We start from the raw sequence: 19,449 nt of genomic DNA, 5'->3' as shown, positions 1-19,449 counted from the left end.
TCCACGCGGACCAACGTTTGTTGAAGACAAACTCGGTCTCTTCCCCTTCCCGCCCTCCTGCATTCAGCATAACCTTGTCCCCACGAACAACCGTCGCCTCCCTGTTCCTCCCACCCACCCACACCCCTTCACTTTCCACTAACGGGACACTTCTCTCCTCGGTAAGCAAGCCCTTGTGAGCAGTCGCTTTGGGGTGTCTGTGGATTCCACTTCTGTGACCTCTAGCAAGATGACAAGTTTCTGCGAGGAAAGAATGCAACTCTTTTAAAGAGGAATTTTATAAAGGAATTTTTAGCAGAGCCTGGTACACCACAGGCACTGATGATGATGAACATGTTCAGTGCTTTCTACAAAGGCACCTCCTTTCCCCAGAAATCTTGTCATCTCTAGCCAAAGCCAGTACCTGGAGCCAGTGGACGGCCACCAGGTGCCTCTGTCATTGGCCGGGGGTCTGGGTGCTCCCAGTGAGCCTGGGCTGACACCATTCTGATTCCGGGAGCGCGAGGCCAGGCTCTGTCCTGGTTATAAGCCGCTGACCATCTAATCTTCCCTAGAATTTCCGAGGGTGCTGTGGGAATCTGACGTGTGTTGAACTGTTAGTTCCTAGAGGCTCTGGCACAGTTCAGATCACGAGCACAAGAAGTGAGTGAGGTACTGTTTCGATATGCACTTTTTTTAAGTTTTGCTTTCTCCTGGGTTGGAAGGGCATGTCTGGGCGTCAGGCCCCGTGGCTGCAGGCAGAGCTGCCTCTTCCCCAGGAGCAGCTCACGGGGGCTTAGTAACAGCCTTGGCATGAGGAAGCCGACAGCCACCTCGAGCAGCACGAAGCTGGGAAGAGCTACGGACGATGAACCACGTCTTCCATCCTCACCACGTTTGCTTACGTAGAGTTTCATTCATTTCATGGGACCACTCTGATCCCTGGATTTATGGGAGACAAAGCTCACAGCTGAGTGATAATACAATGGTCATGTCAGGTTTTTCTGCCATAAAGGTGCCCGGTAGACTGTGAACATCCTGCCCACACCACCCGCTACCGGTGTGGGCCCTGAGCCCAACGACAGGAGGTGCGACCTCAAGGCCCTGGAACGTTCCTCGCTAGCAGCAAGCACGGTGCTTAACCTCTTGGAGAGGCAGTTTTCTCATCTGTCAGTGGGGTTAATATCTGGTGTCTGCTGAACACAGCTGTTTAAGGATTAAGGGAAATAAAGGAAGTAAAACTATTTTGAAACTTAAGTGGGGTAGAGGTGAAAGGTGTTCTTTGCAGGGGCACCGGAGGTGCTCAGGAAGCGTCTACTGACAGACGGAAGCAAGTCTGAGCTTGGTAAGGCCTTGCCCTTCCTCCCTAAAGGCCTAGCCTGATTCTAACTCAGAAACCCAGGAGCCTGGCCTCAGCAGGCTCCCTTCCTCCTCCAGCTGAGACAGATCTTTCGAGCTCCCCAGGTCCTGTCCCCAAACTGTCATTTGATGACTCTGACACTGAGGAAAGGCTTCCTCGTTAAAATCACGGCACCAGGAGAGCTGACCTGCTCCCAGGTGAAGCGCACAGAGGACGGTACCACCACCAGGAGCGGCCACTCCTTCCGGTAATAGGCGGCTATGCAGATGGCTTGGATGGTCTTCCCCAGGCCCATGTCATCAGCAAGCAGCAGGCGGCCTCTTTTCGCTATGGCAAAACTGAAAGCAGACACGGTCAGGACAGAGCACGGCGCGCTTCCCAGGGCTTCGGTTAACCCGCCATCGAGCCGCCGCGTGAAGCCACACGGCTGCTCGGTGTGGGCTACTGGCTCGCAAGAGACCTGCTCCGCCGAGAGGGACACCAGGGGCCAAACACGGGGCAGAGTAATAATAATCAAGGAAAGACTACAAACAGGGACAACGTGATATGTAGTCGAAGGGGAGGGAGAAGCTCTAGAAGACAATTAGGTCGTGGAAGCCGAGGGAGGGAGTTTCCAGTAAGAGGAGTCACCCTCTGCCCAGCGCAGGCGAGGCCCAGGGGATATAAAGGAAGAGCGTGGGAAACAGTCCCTAACGAGGGGCTGGGAGGGGCACGCTTATCACATGAGGGATCTGCCGGGAAGGGAAGAAGGAAGAGACGGTGGGGTGGAAAAATGGCTTTCTCAAGATCAGAGAGGACTCTGTACCCATAAAGCTGGCAAAGACAGAAAACGTTGGAGAAAAGGAGGATGGCCCGAGAGAATGATGGAGCAAGAGTGTTTGTCTAAGAGCAGCACCGACCTCAGCCACGTGTCTCATTACCTAGCAGCCTCCAGGGTCCCCAAGCCCTCCAGGGCAGCAGCCCTTGCTTACAGTTTGTGAATAAAGCATGGAATTATTATTCTACTCCTTCGGAGCCCGACTGGCCTGGGTTGGAATCCCAATTCCACCACCTGGGAGCCGTGTGCCTTTACGCAAGTTATCTGACCTCCTCGTGCCTCTGCTGTAACGTGGAATAACGACGAGGCCTACCCCAGAGAGTGTTACGGGGGCTCGTGATGTTTAAAGCACTTAAAACAGCGCTTGGTGCCGTCGTAAGTGCTGGGGAAGTGCTTCCCTTATAACAATTATTCCCCCAAAGGAGAAAAATAACCAAGACACAAACAGTGATGGTGACTTGCTCGACTGGCATATGAATCAGAGAAAAGCTAAAAGGGTCCCCAGTGCCAGATGCCTGGCCTGCTGCAAACGCCACTCCTCTTTCATCGGAATTCCCGAAGAACTGATCATTGGCTCAGGAACCTGAGGATAAGCCAGTCGACTAGCTCTTCTCCTTTCCTTCTCACCCAGAAAAGACAGAGAATGGCCCCTCTTCTGACCAGCAGCTGCTATGGCCCACAAGAATTCCGGGCTGCACACGGCCTTTCTGAATTGCCTGGAAACAGCGTTTCCGCCCTTCAGAAGCCAGTGCCCAACGAAGGTAGGAAAGCGAGCAGCGGGTCTGCGGGGGGCGTGAGCCCAGGACACCCAGGCTGAGCAGACAACGAGCGTCCTGTCGTGGTCCTGGCACTTCTCTGTCCTCCGAGCTGCCACACGGCCCACCCGGTGAGAGGTGGTGCCCCCTCCCCTCCCCCTTGGCCGTGGCCACCAGACTCCTGCAATGGGGGCGGAGGGAGCCCACCCTCCCCTTGTCATGCCGACCTTGGTGAAATCTTCCAGACCATTTCCAGGATCATCTCAGACAGACGCATGCAGACAGACAAGTTGTAAAAGACTTATTTTTTTACATTACTTTCTGATTTACAAAACTGGTGGTCAGGATGGCCAGGGGCACCTATGCAACAAACCAGGGAGGGCCTTTTGTTTCAGCCTCCGAGGCGTCGCAACCATTTACAATGTCTGCACGGCTTCATCCACCTGGTCATTCCCAAAGCAGAACAGACCCTTGAATTTCATAGCCTTTCCTTTTACTCTGCCTCGAGGTAGTCCAACTAAGGAACAAAGTGATCACAACTGAGAACAAAGATGTCGCCTGGATAATAGAGAGACAATCGCACAGCTGAATGCCGTAGTTTGGTTTTACACAAAAAACGCTGCACTCATCATCAGAAGATAGGATTTCAGCCCCAATTCCACTTTTGGAAACTAAGCAGCTTTAGACAGAGGACTGTCCTCCTTAGTCTCAACTCACTCCTCTATTAAAAGGAACCATTTAGATATTAGAGCAGGCTGATCTCTAAGAGATTTTGCTCCGTACATTTAAATGAGTTTCCAGTTGTAGTACTTACGTAAAAAACAAAACAAAAACATGGAATTGACAGCCCTTCCCTTAATACCAAACTCCTCCACTTCAGGGAATGAAAGTTAAAATCTGGAATTAATGCAAAGTTTTGAAGAAAGGCTGCAAGTACCATTAGCAGTTTCAGAGCCATAGAGAAAAAGATAGAAACAGCTGGCTGTGCTCTGGCTCTGATGTACATACCCTGGGGTGCCTCGCACCCACCGCCTCTCAGCGTGCACCGCATGTGCCCAGGGATCTCCAGGGGAGCCATGAAGAACCTGGATTCTGAAGATGGGGGCTGCCCAGGAGCTGGGGGTGGGCAACCTCTCTCAGCATTAATGAAGGAGACGGAGGAAGAAAGATGAAAGGGAAAGCCCACCTTGAGCCTGGGTAAAACAAGGCCCAAAGGACATCTCAACAGATGAAAGAAACGGCAAAGTGCGTTATCTAAGAGAGGTGGCAGCTGGAAGGCAAAGGAAGAAAAGGGTGTGGGCAGAGCTGGGACCGTGGGGATGCAGTGAGGTCCCACTGTGCCCAAACTGCACCCGGAGAACAAAATCCTACAGAGACAGCAGCCAAGCTTTAACCAAACCACCACAGGTGGGCTGCACGCGGGCAGGCTGCCTTTGTGGGCCATGTCCATTGACAATGTAGGTCCTTCCTTTGCATGGGGCTCTATCTCCAATCACACGACCTGACATCAGATCTAGCTCTTATTATTTCTACATGGAGCCTCTGCCCTCTCCTCCACCTCCCATCTTTCTACTTGGGGCAAACCTGTCATTTTGTTTCTCCTAAGAAACTGCAGAAAAAGGGACAGGTCAGGACACGGGCTTATCTTTTTTTCTTTCCGTCAATATAATAAGAGCACTTTCCTTTGGAAAACCACCACCTTACACTCTCAGTCCAAGTAATTGGGGTGAGGCAGCCCCTACCCTTTCGCTCCAGGGATGGGCCTGTCACCTGGTCTTACCAGTAAGACCTCCGAGCCCCCCAGAACACAGTGACTGACCAGTTCAAGCGTCAGCACCAAATTTCAGATATTTCGGTGTGGGACCCACTAGAAAAGAGTTGCTTCCGCTGGGCTGCAGAACCGATGGGTGCAAAACGGAAGCCCCTGGCTGCCCCCGCTGCCACACTTGAGGAGCACCTGGCTGAGAACAAAGCAAACTAAGAAGAAAGCAGAGCTGAGAGGGGTACAGAGTCCTGATGAGCTCTTTAGAGACCCTGGGCTTTCTATCACATGCAATGAGAAATCTCTTTTCTTACACTACTTTGAGTTGGGTTTCTGTACACTTGCAATACAGAGTCCTAATTAACTTATGGAATTTGAAATCAGTGGGTACAATCAGGCTTTGGTGACAGTGCACCTGGGCTGTTTAATGCTAATACCCAGATGCCTCTAGACGGCTGTGAAAGAGGAGCATCGTGCCAGAGGGAGCATCTGAAGCCAGTCCATGGTGAGCGATATAAATCTGAGCAGGAGAGAGCAAGAGGAAGACAGATGAAGAACCTACTTGACTCCAGCTCTCTGAAAGGGCAGCAGGCTCGACACCAGCTTGGAATCCACTTTGGACAGGTCTGCCTCGGGGATGTCTGCCACGGGACACAGAGACGTCTTCTGGAGCTGAGCGGCGAAAGCCAGGGTGAGGGTCTTGGGCAGAGGATCCAGCTGAACTTGTGGAAGGCAGCGCACCCTTTCCACTAGAAAGGAGAACAGAGGTGTGTGAATTGGAGTGTTAATGTCCAAGATTTCTGGGGGAAAAACAAGGGGCTTTGAGATACAAAGTTCAATGGCTGGAATTCTGCTGCATGCCATCTTCTCCGGAAAGTAACTGGAGAGAAAACTGGGTGCAGACAGATGCATGGCAGAGAACCAGTTTTCCCTCTCTATTTCTAGTGTCTGCAAACAAGAGGGCACTCAGTAATGCAAAATTGATCTTCACTACACTACACAAACACCGGAAAGAACTAACGTGTTCTTGCGACCTATCTATTTTTAACCTCAAGTCATTTAAAAAATTATCTTAGTATTCCCATTCAATAAATAAGGACCCATATTCTTCAAAAATCAGCCCAGGAAAAGCAAGGCCTAAAATGAATAAATCTTGTCTTGTTTCCATTCTCCTTATGTTTTATTTTGGTTTCAATGTTTGAGAAGATGGAGAACTTTAAGCTATATGCTGTCACCAGGCAAGGAAGCACTGTGGTCTATGCAGAGAAGCTGTTAGGTATTTCCAAGAAAGATCAGTAGGACAGTAGTGCTATTTACAAACAACAACAAAGGGCAGAGTCCAGGCAAAGGCCACCAACTGACAACAATGCACATGGCCCTGCACACTTTTGACCTTTTCCATAAGAGAATAAGCAGCTCCTCTTGAGAGAGGTGAGTTTTACAGGTATTGGCAAGCTAAGGTCTGTGGGAAAAACAGTCTATTACCTGTTCTGGTAAATAAAGTCTCACTGGAACACAGTGGTGCCTATTTGTTTATGGACTGTCGTTTACTGCTTTCATGCCGTAACGGTGGACCTGAGTCGCTGGGACAGAGACCGCATGGCCCACAAAGCCTAAAATGTTTACTATCTGGCCCTTTACAAAAAAAGTTTACCAACCCCCGCTAAGCGTAGAGTCTAAACTATTACTCAGGGTGACCATGACTCTCTTTCAATTAAAGCTTATATTTAGGGGTCTTTACTTTCCTTCCATGTGTGCTGGTTCCAGACCCCAATATAATGGATGGGGAAATCTCTTCTAGTCAGAGTCTTTAACCCAGGTGGGAAAAATATATGACCTTGGATCTACATGGAAATAAAAGAAAATCAATTTCACTGATTTTTCTCTTTGAAGGAATTTAGCTTCACCTGATTTTAAAATTAAGAGGAAAAAAAAAAGCCCTTTATTCAATAGAGAAACAGAAAAAGAAAAAACCCAGAGATATAAATAAAACATAATTCTGGGGGGCGGGGGACGGCAGGAGAAGACAAGTTAAAAATTAAAAAGTTAGAGAAAAGAGGATAGACCTAGAAATCCCTGGTAGTAGAATTATCATTAAACTTCTAATCACAGCCTGCTGTCCTACAGTTGTAGCTTTCAAGATGTTCTTCCCTTTCAACATTTCCTTTGAAAAATCTCACGAGCAGAGTCAGGAGAGTGACCATTGTTTACAGATCCTTGACTGCTCTCTACCTTTTACCTTTTCGGGGCACCCTGAGATAGTCATAGTAACCCACCAAGGGGCTGAGTTCTCCAGGAATCCAGGAGAAGGAATCAAATAGAGAACTTGCGTCTGTTTCACTTCTACCTGATATTACTTGAAATTCTAAGGTTGTCAGTTCTCTGCTCCATATGGTCACAAGGTATTCGAAAAGTCTTCTGCCACAGCCGTCAATTGGCAGTCGCAAATACTGATGTGAATATGGAGGGCTGAGCCGTCTACCGCCACCTTAAATTGCCTTGCCTTTTCAGTATATTCAAATCCATCTCTCTCTTTCCCTAAATATAGGTATCAGTTATTTCTGGAAACAGTTTGCATGAATAGAATCACCATGATAAGAAATCAGGTAAGGTTGATGGCTTAATACAAAAGAGTGCCCATACTGATGCAGAAATACACTGCGTGCTTCCAAATTAAGTCTGAGCGTGCTGATTTCTGCACACTTCAAGAGACTAAGCACTCCACGTGCTTTCAAAACCCATTTTCATTTTAATTCTAGTGATCTTCAGCAATCAAATACCTGATGAAAGCTAAGAAAGGGCTAAGGATCCGGCTGCTGTGAAACAGTGCTTTGTAAGCATTATGTCCTTTCAGCCACTCAAGAGGAACAAAAACCACTTTCTACTCTGTTTCCTACCGACTACTATCTCCCCAAATCCTCTGCTGCTGGTTCAGTCAACTGAGTGTTTCTGACACAGCCTCTATTCACTGTCAGCGACTCACTGCTATCCCTTCCCTGTGCTGGAAGACGACAGGAATGTGCAGTCTGGCTTCATGAGTCATAGAGAAGTGTTTCTGTAAAATAGCTCTCTGGCAGAACGCTACCGGGCCACACAACAGAGAGATGTTAACGTTTTCAAATAGCAGCTGACAAGATCATCGAGGGGACGAAGAACCCTTCTGGACTGTTGACAGGTGGGGGGAAAACAGAAGGCTTTATGCCAACTTCACTGTGGGCACGAGGAAGCAAGTCACTTAGAAAAGAGGGAAGAGGATGGCTCTGCGACTGGCCTGACCTGGAGACTGTAGTCACCACGTTAGCAGTGAGCACTCACACACTCAGTTCCCACCGTCATTTCTTAATTAGTTTCATACGCACATGGTCACTAGCTCAGGTCAATAATCTGATTTCACATACGAGACCTAGGGGTGAGGAGAGAGGTGCAAATTCCCCAGGTTTACAATCTGTTAACAGTGGAATTGGAACTAAACTGGGAACTGCAGTGTTCTGCAGCACCTCTTCACCTCGGCTTCTTAGTTCACAGACCTGGGCTTCTAAGTTTCCTGCTGGGTCACATCACAAACTCAAAATTGCAATTTTAGTCAGACTTCATTGTGACCCTAACAAGGCTCCCGACAAGGAAAACAACTGTTTTCCTTCTCTGGGTCCAAATTTTCCCCAATCTATGAAATGGGGAGAATCAGTCTTATATTCTATGAACGCTTGACTCTAGAATTCTTAACTCTACACCCATGGCATTATTAATATCACAGGCAAAATCTTACATGGGGCTGTTATGTGCATTTTTCTGGGTGAAGCATCCATTGTTTTCAGCAGAGGTTTCAAGGAAACTACGGCCCTCAAGACTTGGAACCGTTATATAACGCTATGTCAGTTGCAAGTCATGGTTTTTCAACATTACATTCATCTGCTAGTGCTGTAAATATCCTGCTTTTTGTTGCTCCGTAAAAGTCAAAGCCTTTATAGCTCACATATTTATATGTCTTTCTGTGGTTGAAAGACAAAGGGGTGAGAGGGACAAACTCACTCCTACCGTTCATCAAAAATTCAGCTTTGGCCAAATAATCTGCTCTAAGTCACGAGTTCCAAATAGCAGACCCAAGGGGTCTCAGGTCAACGTCAGCCATCCCTCCTGCTCCAGCTAGTGGTTGCCGACACTAAATAACTCATCGTATTCAAACTTAGCCTCGAGTTGGCAGCAAGTCTTTCCTCAAGGAATCAAAAGCTCTTCCCTTATATTTACTTTCTGTCAGTAGGGCAAATGTGGATTAAACACCCCATTTTTTACTGAAGGGACACACGGGACCCAGAATATTGAATTACCTACCTGATGCTGCATAGGAAGTCACATAAGGAGGAGACAGAGGGAAGAGACCCTCTTCCTTAAAGCCCTAGCCTGGTGGGCAAGACAGCCAATGATGTGGATCCCCACTCCCAGCCCCACTGAGCTGGAGCATGTCTCTCCTGGCCGAACCCTGGTACCAGAAAGTTCTCAGGGGGTCAGGCAGGAGGAACCTCCATTGTGCCGGCTGCACACCCACTGCAGAACATCGATGGTCTGGAAGATGGGTAACAGACTGGTATTCCAGGACAGGCTGAGCTATGACCACACCCCACCCCCTTTCTCTGCCATACTGGAATTCACTCACTGCCCCACCCAAGCAGAGCAGAGAAGAAAAATGATAAGCCCAAACTGGCTTCCCCTTCTTGGAGTTACATCTGTACACATGGCCCTTCCCTTGGTGAGACTCCAAAGCGCTTATTAAACGCTGATGCGCCCTGGCCTTGGCTTCTGCCTCTGGCAGAGCTCAGCCCATGATGAAGCCTGTAACCACTACGGCCCTCCAGCTTTCACAGACCATCTGGTTCTAGAAGTAAGCTGAGAGAGCCTGTTCTTAGAGGGAATCCAAAGTAGCTTCCATCTAAGCTCAGCAATGCTAGCTTGCCTCTGATTGCCCAAATCCACAAACCCTCACTTCTAATACTTCTGTGATGGGTGTGAGGTTTCACAGGCCTCAAGAATTTGACTAGTAGCGCCTCACCCTGATGGAAGATGAGACCCTGCATCTGCTTGGGCTGCCGTAAAGCCGCCGTCCCAGAGCACAGGGACATGGCTGCCCGAGACCAACTTCACCTTTACTAGTCCTGTACACAAGCATGCGAAGTTACCACGGTGGAGGGGAGGAAGGAGCTGCTTCTTTCAAAATACATTAAATTTAAGGCACATAATTAAGGCTTAACAACAGCATGATATAAAGCAAGCAAGGTGGTCAGCTCACTTAGTTTACTGTACTCTTCCAGGAGAAAGTTCCACTTCCTGGTCTTGACATCTGCAATGACAAGAAACAAATAGGCACACGTGACACCCTGCCCTCCTGCAATGTCACCACACCTACTCATTCATTCCCTGCTTTCACAAACCCCCAGGAACCTCGGGTGATGTGGCTGACCCTGTGCTGGGCACTGAGGACACAGAGATCGAGAGCACCAGTAATTGAGACTTTCACAAAATTTGGGGAGGAAAGACAAGCAGACATGAAGATAGCACTGGGCTGTAAGCGTGGTGATAAAGGGAGCTACGGGGACACAGGACTGGGGACGGTCAGAAGCACTCTGAATCTCCAAGGTGGGGATAATATTGTAGCTTGCACTTATTCACTGCTTACCTTAAGCCAGGCACAGTGCCAAGAGACTCACATGCACCATCTCATCAGTTCCTCAATATGCTATAAGCTGGGCACCATTATTAGCTCCATGTTGTACATGGAAAACAAGCTACTTGTGGTCAGTGTGGTCAAACGGTCTATGTTCAAATCCCAGGTCTGCTGCTTCCTGGATGTGTGACTTTGGGCAAGTTATGCAACTTCCCTGTGCCTCAGGTCCACATGTGAAAAAGGAGCATCCTATAGCCGCTGCCTCACAGGGCTCTTGTGAGCATTACATAAAATTTAAATGTAAAATGCTTATGAAAGAGTTTCTGGCAAACAACGCACTCAAAAAAAAGGTAAACAATGATAAATTATTATTATTCTTCCATCTTCTGATTAGTACGGTGTAGCATAAACTACACATAATATTAACTAAGAAGGGTGAGCATCTGGGTACCCAACATTGACTAATTACTTAGGTTTTCCTACCAATCGACCTTCTGAGAAAATCAAGCAAGCTTCAACTCAGTAAGTGCTTTCTGGGCAGCAAAAATGTATAATTCTCTGTCTGGTCATTGAAGAAGCAAGGCAGTCAGGCAAAAGGCATCATGGATACTTTGAGTCCACTGCAGGAAAGAAGCAAGGTGGCCCAGGTGTAATCTGACAGAAAGACCAAAAGCACACCGACTACTCTTGATGTGGGAATAGTGCAGGAGACCCTTTCTGACAATAGCTTGATCCTGACGGCAGCAAATGGGAAAGTCTGTGAATAAGTGCTATGGAAAAAAAAAAAAAAAAAAAAAGTCCAATGATGGTGTTTTTATGTCTAGGGGCCTGGGCAGGGTTGGGTGTGAGTATTTTCCCTGTTCTCATTCCTCCCTAAACAGCAGAGCATGTCAGGAGCGTGATTTCAAAGGCCACAGGTCAGAAGACACAGGTCATCGGTACTTGCCTTTTGAGGGCCACCCCAGGCGGAAGCCGAACACCTGAGGGGCCAGGGGAGGCAATGCTCTCTGGACTGAGGCTGGGCCCTGCACATTGTGCCTAAACCCTACTCACCAGCCTGCTCTCACCAGTCAAAACTCTCTCCATCTAAGGGATAAAAATGCAACAGCCAGCATCACCCGCTCCTGAAGGAACCCCGACCTTGATGAAAGCTCACTGGGCAAATCATTCCACAGAGGCTTCCTCCATATGCCGCCTGCACGTAATGTCTCAAAGGCAGGAGGTTTTAAAGGTCTGCTTTCTACTTGCCTAGGAAAACTAAAACCATTTCAAGAATGGGAATACAAATCCATAAAAGCCACACTGTTTTGTAAAACAACATGGCCCAAGCTAAGAATGAAACCCAGGTGTTCAGAATTCTTCTGCTCTCTATGCTGATGCGGCAGCTTTTGAAGAACCTCACAAAAAATAAAGCAAAACTGCTTTGCTTTCGCTGGTGGTTTTCAATCCTGGCTGATGATCAGTCTCACCTGAAGATTTTTTAAATGCCAATGCCCAGGCCCCACCTCCAGCCGATTAATTCAGTAGCTCTGGGTGGGAGCCAGGCACCAGCTTTTATTCTGGGCGTGGGGGCCGGCAATCTGATTCACCCACCCCTCCAGGTGGCTCGGAGGCACGCTCAAGTTTGAAAACCACTGGCTTGGTCTCTACCCAGAGGCATTTATTTTTATGGCAAATGCCTATTTTTCAAGCTCTACTAAGGACAAAATAAAACTAAATGGGTTTAAGTGGCTGAAGCAGGAACTGACCTGCTTCTACCAAGAAGACACTGCCCAGGTGACTGGGGAAGGAGTCTTCTCTTTGCGAGGCCTTTAAAGACAGAGCAGGCCCCACTATGTGTTCAACAATCTGGAACAATTTAGGGAGCATCTTTCTACAGGAAGAGGAGAAGGTTAGAAAGGCTCTACCAAGAAAGTTATTTCTGAACATTTAAAGAGAGGAAAACAGCCTAGTCTGAGGTCACAGGCCACTCTGCATCCTGGAAATCAGGCGGAGGCCAACTACTTGCCGTATTTTCTGGAATCCATCTGTTTAAACAGCGCAATCAGGCCTTCGGAATAGCTGATGTCTGCCTCAAAGCGGGCCCGGGAGATGAGTATGCACTGCCCTTTGACAAAGGCAAGGGAGGGAGCTACAGGAAGGCAGGTCTGGGCTGCAACTCTGCTGCTGCTGCTGGTAGAGGGTGACTCCACGTGGCCCTCGGCCCCTTCCAAAGGCTGCAGGGTGACAGCCTGGAGGTGCTGGGCTGCTTTCACTGCCGAAGAAGAAAAGGACAGAGGTGACAACCCGAGCGACTTTTAGGTGGCCCTGGAATGCTAAGGCAGGAACAGGAGGAGGGCAGGCGCAGGGTGAGGAGGAAGTTCGCTGGGCAGGCGGGAGAGAGAAAGCGTAGGCAGATGCGGAAGGTGTGCAGGTGTGCTTTAATTGGGGCTTCAGGTATTTCAGGATTTCCTGAATGTAACTCTTCTATTCCGTAGGTTTCCCAGTTTAAAAAAACTTAGAATTCAGAAATGAACAGGGGGGACAGGGATCTCACCAGGATGAGTAAACTTATCAGATAATTTCTGTGGCCATGTCAGAGAAGCCACCGAAGGAAGTCAACACACCAGAAATCACCCCCTTAACCCTGTTCCCAGGTCACTGCGCTGTCCACCGCTGGGAGGACAAGGAAGGAGACACAGGATCATCAGGCCACAGATGTACAGTGTTGACCCTTATCTTCTCTATTACTGAGGCATTTTATAGATTAATAGATTTGACGACATAGAACTAAACTGTTAAAAAACACAAACTGAAATGAAAGGCAAAACTAGTGAATAAAGATATTTGCAAGAAATATGAACAGAGCTCATACTTTAAAAAAAAATACTAAGACCATATAAGATAAGAAGTTAGGCAACCAATTCAAAAGGGGTAAAATGACTAATAGACATTTGGAGAAACGTGCAACTCCGCAAACAATCAGAGTAATAAAAAGCCATTTTTAACTTATCGAACTTGCAGGATTAGAAAAATAGATATCAGGAATAAAACGTTTTGGAAAACAATTTGGCAATATACAGCAGGAGCCCTAAAAAGTGAGCATAATGATTCAACTTCTAGGAATCTATCTCAACTAACACAGGTTGAAAAAACACAAATTTATAGACCAAGGTGTTCCTTACAGCTTTGATACTGGGGAAACAAGGAGCAAATTAATATTAAACAAAAAGAAAATGATTTACCCCATATATGACACATTCTTTTTTTTTTTTTTCCTTGGTTGTACTGTGCAGCATGTGGGATCTCAGTTCCCTGACCAGGGATCCAACCCGTGCCCCCTGCATTGCAAGGCGGAGTCTTAACCACTGGACCACCAGGGAAGTCCCTATCACACATTCTTAAAATGGAGAATGTTATATAGCCATTAGTTTGTTTGTTTTTTGGAAGAAATTTTGGAAAAGACAAAAGACGCTATTAAGTACGAAATCATTTTTTTGGAGGTCAAAGTGGTTCAATAATGGACACGCATATTTTCATCACCCAGAATTAACTGTTTAACGTGTGCCATTAAAATAAAAGTGCTTTATGCAGGAACATTAAGTGAAAAAGGCAAGATACAGATTACATTACATATAGAAAACACTGTGTATGTTAATGCATAGGAAAAAACGGCTGGAAGGAACAAAACTAAAATGCTGACAGCGGTTAAGTGAGTGGGGACAGACGGGGGTGGGGGAGGATGGCTGGTTTCTCTTCTTTGCACATTGACATACTTTCCTCATGACCTCCAGTGAGTGTGTGGTACGGTTAAAAAGGCAAAATTCAGAGGTGGACCCAAACAAATAACAGAAAGACTGAAAGTCTTCATATGTTGTATTAATAAAAAGTAACATGTACTAAGATGACACAGCAATCATCAACTATCCGAAAATTAAGAAACAAGGGTTAAGGCACAAATCCACGGTTGTTGGGAGAGTGTTCCAGGTATATCTTGGTAGAGAGCAGACTGAGTACGCAAAACATTGAGAAGGATACATGGGAGCTCAACAATTCCTAATCAGCAAAATTCACCTGAAAGCTATAGACAGAATCTTGTGCCCAATGAACTGTTAAAAAAAATACGTGGAGCATTACCAAAAACAACCATACTGCACAGAAAACCTACATGAATGTGCAAAAGCATTAGTCATCTGAGTCACCATGCATTGTGGTCAGAGGACAGGAGTAAGAAAGGACAAAACAAACAAAACAGAGACTTTTAAACAGTCTCTGTAGGTTACTTTTGTATACATATATAAAAGTATAAGAAAAGCAAAAAAAAAAATAAAATTGACATGACATGAAAAAAACTTCGTAACAGTGGAAATCACTGGTTTAACATGAGCAATAACACAACACCAGGTATCAAGACCTACAATGTTAACCCAGAGCACTGGCTCTCCTCCCCGCAACACCTAATAAATGGATTAAAATAATGGGAGAAGCGAGCTCCCCCAAACCTAGTGTCAAACATTTCAAAAGGTAGAGGACAAGGAGAGAAACAGGAAGTTCTGCAGGGAGCTGTCCCATTACCCCCAGAAACTGTACTGGTGATGTCAGAGAATTCCACCTCGTGCCCCAAATCTGTGGAGGAGTAACCTCACCACGCATCCTCCGCTTTTCCCTTTTTGAACCGGGTGGGGACAGAGAGGGCATAGAAATGGCTGCTGGGAGGGAAGAGTAGAGTGGGAGATGGGGACACTCAGGGGTGACTCTAACAGAGGTGCAGGCTTCAGGCACTAGGACAAGGTGACAAAAACCTTGGTGTAGGACAGTCAACAAAATCTCAGAAGACAGAGTGGTGCACACCCAGGGGCCCTGACCACCACCAGACATGACACAGGCTGGAGCCAGCCTGGGCAACACCCGCTCTTTGCACTCTCGGGTTTGTGTTGTCTGCTGAACTGTTACCGTTCCTGGGAACAGGGCCGGCACGGCTGCCTGGCATGGCTGGAGCCTGCAGTCCAGTGGGAACATATATTCTGAAGTCAGTGGCTTGGGTTTGAATCCCAGTTGTACAACCGACTGGCTGTGTGACCCTATGTTACTTACAGAGCCTCTCTGGACCTCAGTTTTCCCATCTGTAAAATGGGTGTTATAAGGAATGAAAGAGTTAGCATAGATAAGGGGCTTAGAACAGCCTAGCATGTAGCAGGTTCTGTAAGTGCTAGCTTTTGTTAATATGACCGGTGCTCTCCTCCCAAGGACCTGCCTCATTAGGCTGGCCATGGGGAGAAGGAAGGAGAGCACTGGGATGGCGTCCCCAAAGCCATCTGAACCACAAGCTAGACTGTATCTGCTACTCGAGGAGCTTTTCAATACCAGCGTCCCCCTACATGAGGGGGTGACCACACGCCTACTTACTCAGGGCACCGTAGTCGGTCATGCTGAAGTTCCACGTCTTGGTGGCAGGATCTGAAATGAAACAGAAGTACCTGGTTTGCCCACAATAAGGTGGATGACTGCTGGTATGAGCTGTACTTGGACATTCAATAAGGGTTTGTTAAATGAATGAATGAATGCTAAGTTCAAAACAGTTGACTGAAAAGCCCCTACTGATGTACAAAATCCCCGTAGAGGACAAACAGCAAATATAAATGAGGATAATGCTTTGGCTCTGCCCTTCCGGGAGAACCAACCTGGGCGTGCCATGTCACCTGGCTGAGCCAGCTCCATCGCCTTTAAAATGCAAATAACACCTACTTCTCACAAAAAACTGTTTTAGGCTTAAGTGCTACACTGCATACAAAGCACCTGGCAGGGGAACTATTCAGCCATTCTCCACGTGGCCATGTGGCAGCCCCCAAGCATGGCAGCTGCTTGAAGGAACGTCTATTATAAAAGGAAATGTGAGCTAAATAAAACAGAAAAGTTTTAACAACTGGATGGATATAATGTGCCAATGCACTCTCTTCATATTTATGAGAAACTGTTGATTTAAAGAGACTCTAGAAGTAGGAAAAAACATCTGGAAGAACTAGATGGAAGACTCATTACCGTAACGTCTGCTGGGCAGACTCTTAAACACTGCAATGAGCTCTTCACTGTACCCAATCTTCACCTGGAAACGATCACCGATTTTTATGCATGTTCCCTGCTGGGAGCCTGCTGCTTTGTGGAGTGGGGTCCCTGATTTCTGTTGTAGTCTTTCTTCTGGCCTGGGCATCACACTCCCTGAAACGTTCTGCCCAGAGGTGGAGGGTCTTGCCATCCTGGCCTCTAATTCAGGATCCCTGGGAGGCTGTCCAGAGGAAGAAGCTGTCGTCTCCTGGAAATTCTTTGCTCTGGCCAAAGGCTCATGAGTTGTGTTAACAAAGGGTGTCGATTTGGTCTTGTGCGAAGCCTGAATCTGACCTTGCTCTAACCCATAAACCCAGAGCTGCTCGCTGGAGACCACTGGAGGACTGTTTGCCAAGGGAGGGGAGATCCCAGCGAGAGTCACTTGATTTGGTGGGCGGTGGCTCGGGCAGGCTGTGGGCATCTCTTCTTGCCTCTGCCATGTCCCCTTTGCCTGCTCTGAGGTGCTGAGTTGAAAACTGTGGGAATTTTGAGGTCTCTGATCACCATCAGATGAACTCCTGGGATTCTGTTGCTTGAAAACGACACCATGGCTCCCTGACTTAGAAGGATCCTGGTGGAGGTGTGTGGAAGGGCCCTGCTTGGACCGGGAAGGTTTGGCAGCAATGGAGGAGCCCGAGACTGTGTTCTGATGCTGTCCTGCTAATAATTTCTCAGCTCTACGGGCCAGAGCCTTTTGCCGATTCTCTTCAATTTTTTTCCTCTGCTCCTCTGTAAGAGGCAAGGACATTTTAACAGGGAAATGTTCATGCAGGGATGTCAGTCTTTAATCGGAAACTTGGCAAAAGCTGAGAAGGGAAAAACAATATTGAAATAAACATTAAATGTGTGTATTTGCTTACCTTGATTTTAACAAGCTTTTGTCCCAGGAAATGCACAAGGAGCCAAAGGATATATGAAAGTTTCTTTTATAATCAAACACATACCCACACAGATAGTAGGTAGCATATGCCCAAAACCATGACTCTGACAAAAAGTAAAAAGCAAGGTCGATCAAATCCAAAGCCAAAAAGGTATTGCAACTGCAATATTTTTCTCCCTCTCATCCACCAGCCAACATGAGTTATCAGATCCCAAAAAGTTATACAGTGCAACCTAAATCCATCGGATAATGAGAAGGGCGACATTTCAAACTATAAAGGATAATGGACTAGATAGACATAGACCAAAACAAACACATACCATGGCGTGACACTTGCTAAAACAGCCTCTTTCCAACCTGGAAGAAGGAAAGAAGCATTAGCGTCACATACACTGCACACTAAATCCACCCCTCGAATACCATCGTTTTATCATTCCTGGCAAGTCAATCTGCGGGTGGTAAACCCACCACCATAGAGCAACGAGTGACTGACTCTTCTGGAAAAATAAGGAAAAAAAAAAGTAATACACTCATTGTACAAATTCAGATGCTACATAAAGATGTAAAGAAAAGAGTAAAATTAATGTGTAATCTCAGTATCCATCAATAACCACTGTTCATAGTTTAGAGTACAGTATAATTCTGATTTTTTTCTATCCATATCCATAGATACAGGTCATGTATAATATTTGGAAGACTGATGATTTATTACAAAATAGGATCATTATATATGTTCTGTTTTGTATCCCTATCCCGACTTATTTTTTCAAATTCATTTACTTAGGTCATTCTTCTATGAGCTGAGCCACTTTTACAATACTCTAGACCCAGGCGCTGGACACCAATTTCTCTGGCTTGATTCGAACTGAAGAGCCGCTACCCAGTGTAACGCCACGCAATGTTTATAATATGACAAGGTTGGGGGGGGGGGGGCCTCTGAGAAGCGCCCTAGGGTAAAAAGGTTTCCTTCCTGCTGGGACTCTCTTTGACCAAAACTCCAAACATCGATCCCTAGAGACCTTCCACTTCCTCCAACCACCAGCAGTTAAGAAGGGGTTAGGGAAAGGCATCGTTCCCGAGCTCGGCTGCAGTCCTCAGGCTCCCCGGGTAAAACACTCCTGCCTAACTTTCCAGTCAGCGCTCCGCTGCGCCCCCAGACTCTCCAGGTCCAAGGCCAGGTGCGCTGCCTCCACTAGCCAGGGGAGACGACGCCATGGGATGAAGTCCCATTGATCAGCCCCAAACCATAAAGCCATCCCACTACATGGACGCCCCTCTTCATTGTGCTGAGACCTGTGTTCCACCCCATTTTGGGGGCGCGCCTCTCCCCGACCTGGCAGTATGGGAGCGCCACTCCCACCCCTATCATCTCCACTTGGATTCACCCTTTCCGTTGGCCCACTCCCTGCTCCAGGGTGGCATCTGGTCTCGTCCGCCACCGCCGCCTTCCTCCCAGTTTACCCTCTCACCCGGTGAGGCCTAGAACGTGAGCCACATTAGCGCCCGACCCCGAAGCCAGGCGCGTCTCCAGGGCCGCCCCGAGCCAGGTTACTCTTCCGGGTGGCCGGTTAGGCCCAGTTACTCAAGCGCTGCCAGTTCGCTCGCCTTATTTTAGCAGCCAGGCCTCAGAGCTAGTGCTGGTGGTGGTGGTCGCTCCCCGAGGAACTACACTTCCCAGAGGGCAACGCGGCCCCAGTTACGCTTTAAAAACTGAAAGATCTCAGACGGGAGACCCGAGCGGTGCTGCAGGGCCTTCTGGGATTTGTAGTTTGAACTCGGGGCCTGGCGAGAATTAGGAGACGCAACGTCGTGGGCGGGGCTGAAATGGTGCACCCTGGGAATTGTAGTCCTCGAGTCCCTCAAAGGTTTCAGCAAGCTCCGGGGACCGTGAAAGCCTGGGTTGTTGTTTCCAAAACTGGAGTCACGCTGTCAGGAGTTGTCGGAGGTTTTTGTTTTACTTGCTCTTCCTTATTTTTATTAGCACCCAGGAAGGAAGCAATATGAGCTGTGCAAAATGTACAACATCGTAGTAACACAGAGTTTGATTTGACAAGCCAAAGATAGTGCAGCTGTGGCTAATCTCATAGTAATACGGAGAGACGGGCAGACGGATTTGGTAGCTCTTAACAAAAGTATCCCCAGGGGTATCCATTCCTGAT

General features: G+C 47.5%; 1 protein-coding gene across 2 annotated transcripts in view; it reads right to left on the bottom strand.

Annotated features, from left to right (window-relative positions):
* The window catches only part of SMARCAL1 (SNF2 related chromatin remodeling annealing helicase 1), a 51,451-nt gene extending 32,474 nt beyond the window's left edge, over positions 1–18,977 (bottom strand). The window contains exons 1-8 of one of the 2 annotated variants that reach the window (XM_079924514.1): positions 18,760–18,977; positions 17,611–17,647; positions 16,348–17,216; positions 15,715–15,765; positions 12,338–12,583; positions 9,955–10,005; positions 5,236–5,422; positions 1,527–1,677 (exon numbers count right to left, since the gene is read on the bottom strand). In XM_079924514.1, the coding sequence (XP_079780640.1) occupies positions 1,527–1,677; positions 5,236–5,422; positions 9,955–10,005; positions 12,338–12,583; positions 15,715–15,765; positions 16,348–17,158 (1,497 nt within the window). In that variant the 5' untranslated portion in view covers positions 17,159–17,216; positions 17,611–17,647; positions 18,760–18,977. The remainder of the gene's footprint in view (positions 1–1,526; positions 1,678–5,235; positions 5,423–9,954; positions 10,006–12,337; positions 12,584–15,714; positions 15,766–16,347; positions 17,217–17,610; positions 17,648–18,759) is intronic. The other variant, XM_079924513.1, reaches the window with a different exon arrangement.
* Between the last annotated feature and the right edge of the window lie 472 nt (positions 18,978–19,449).

Source organism: Stenella coeruleoalba, assembly GCF_951394435.1.
Source record: "Stenella coeruleoalba genome assembly, chromosome: 6".
Lineage (NCBI taxonomy): Eukaryota > Metazoa > Chordata > Mammalia > Artiodactyla > Delphinidae > Stenella > Stenella coeruleoalba.
This window is presented reverse-complemented; position numbering and strand designations above follow the sequence as displayed.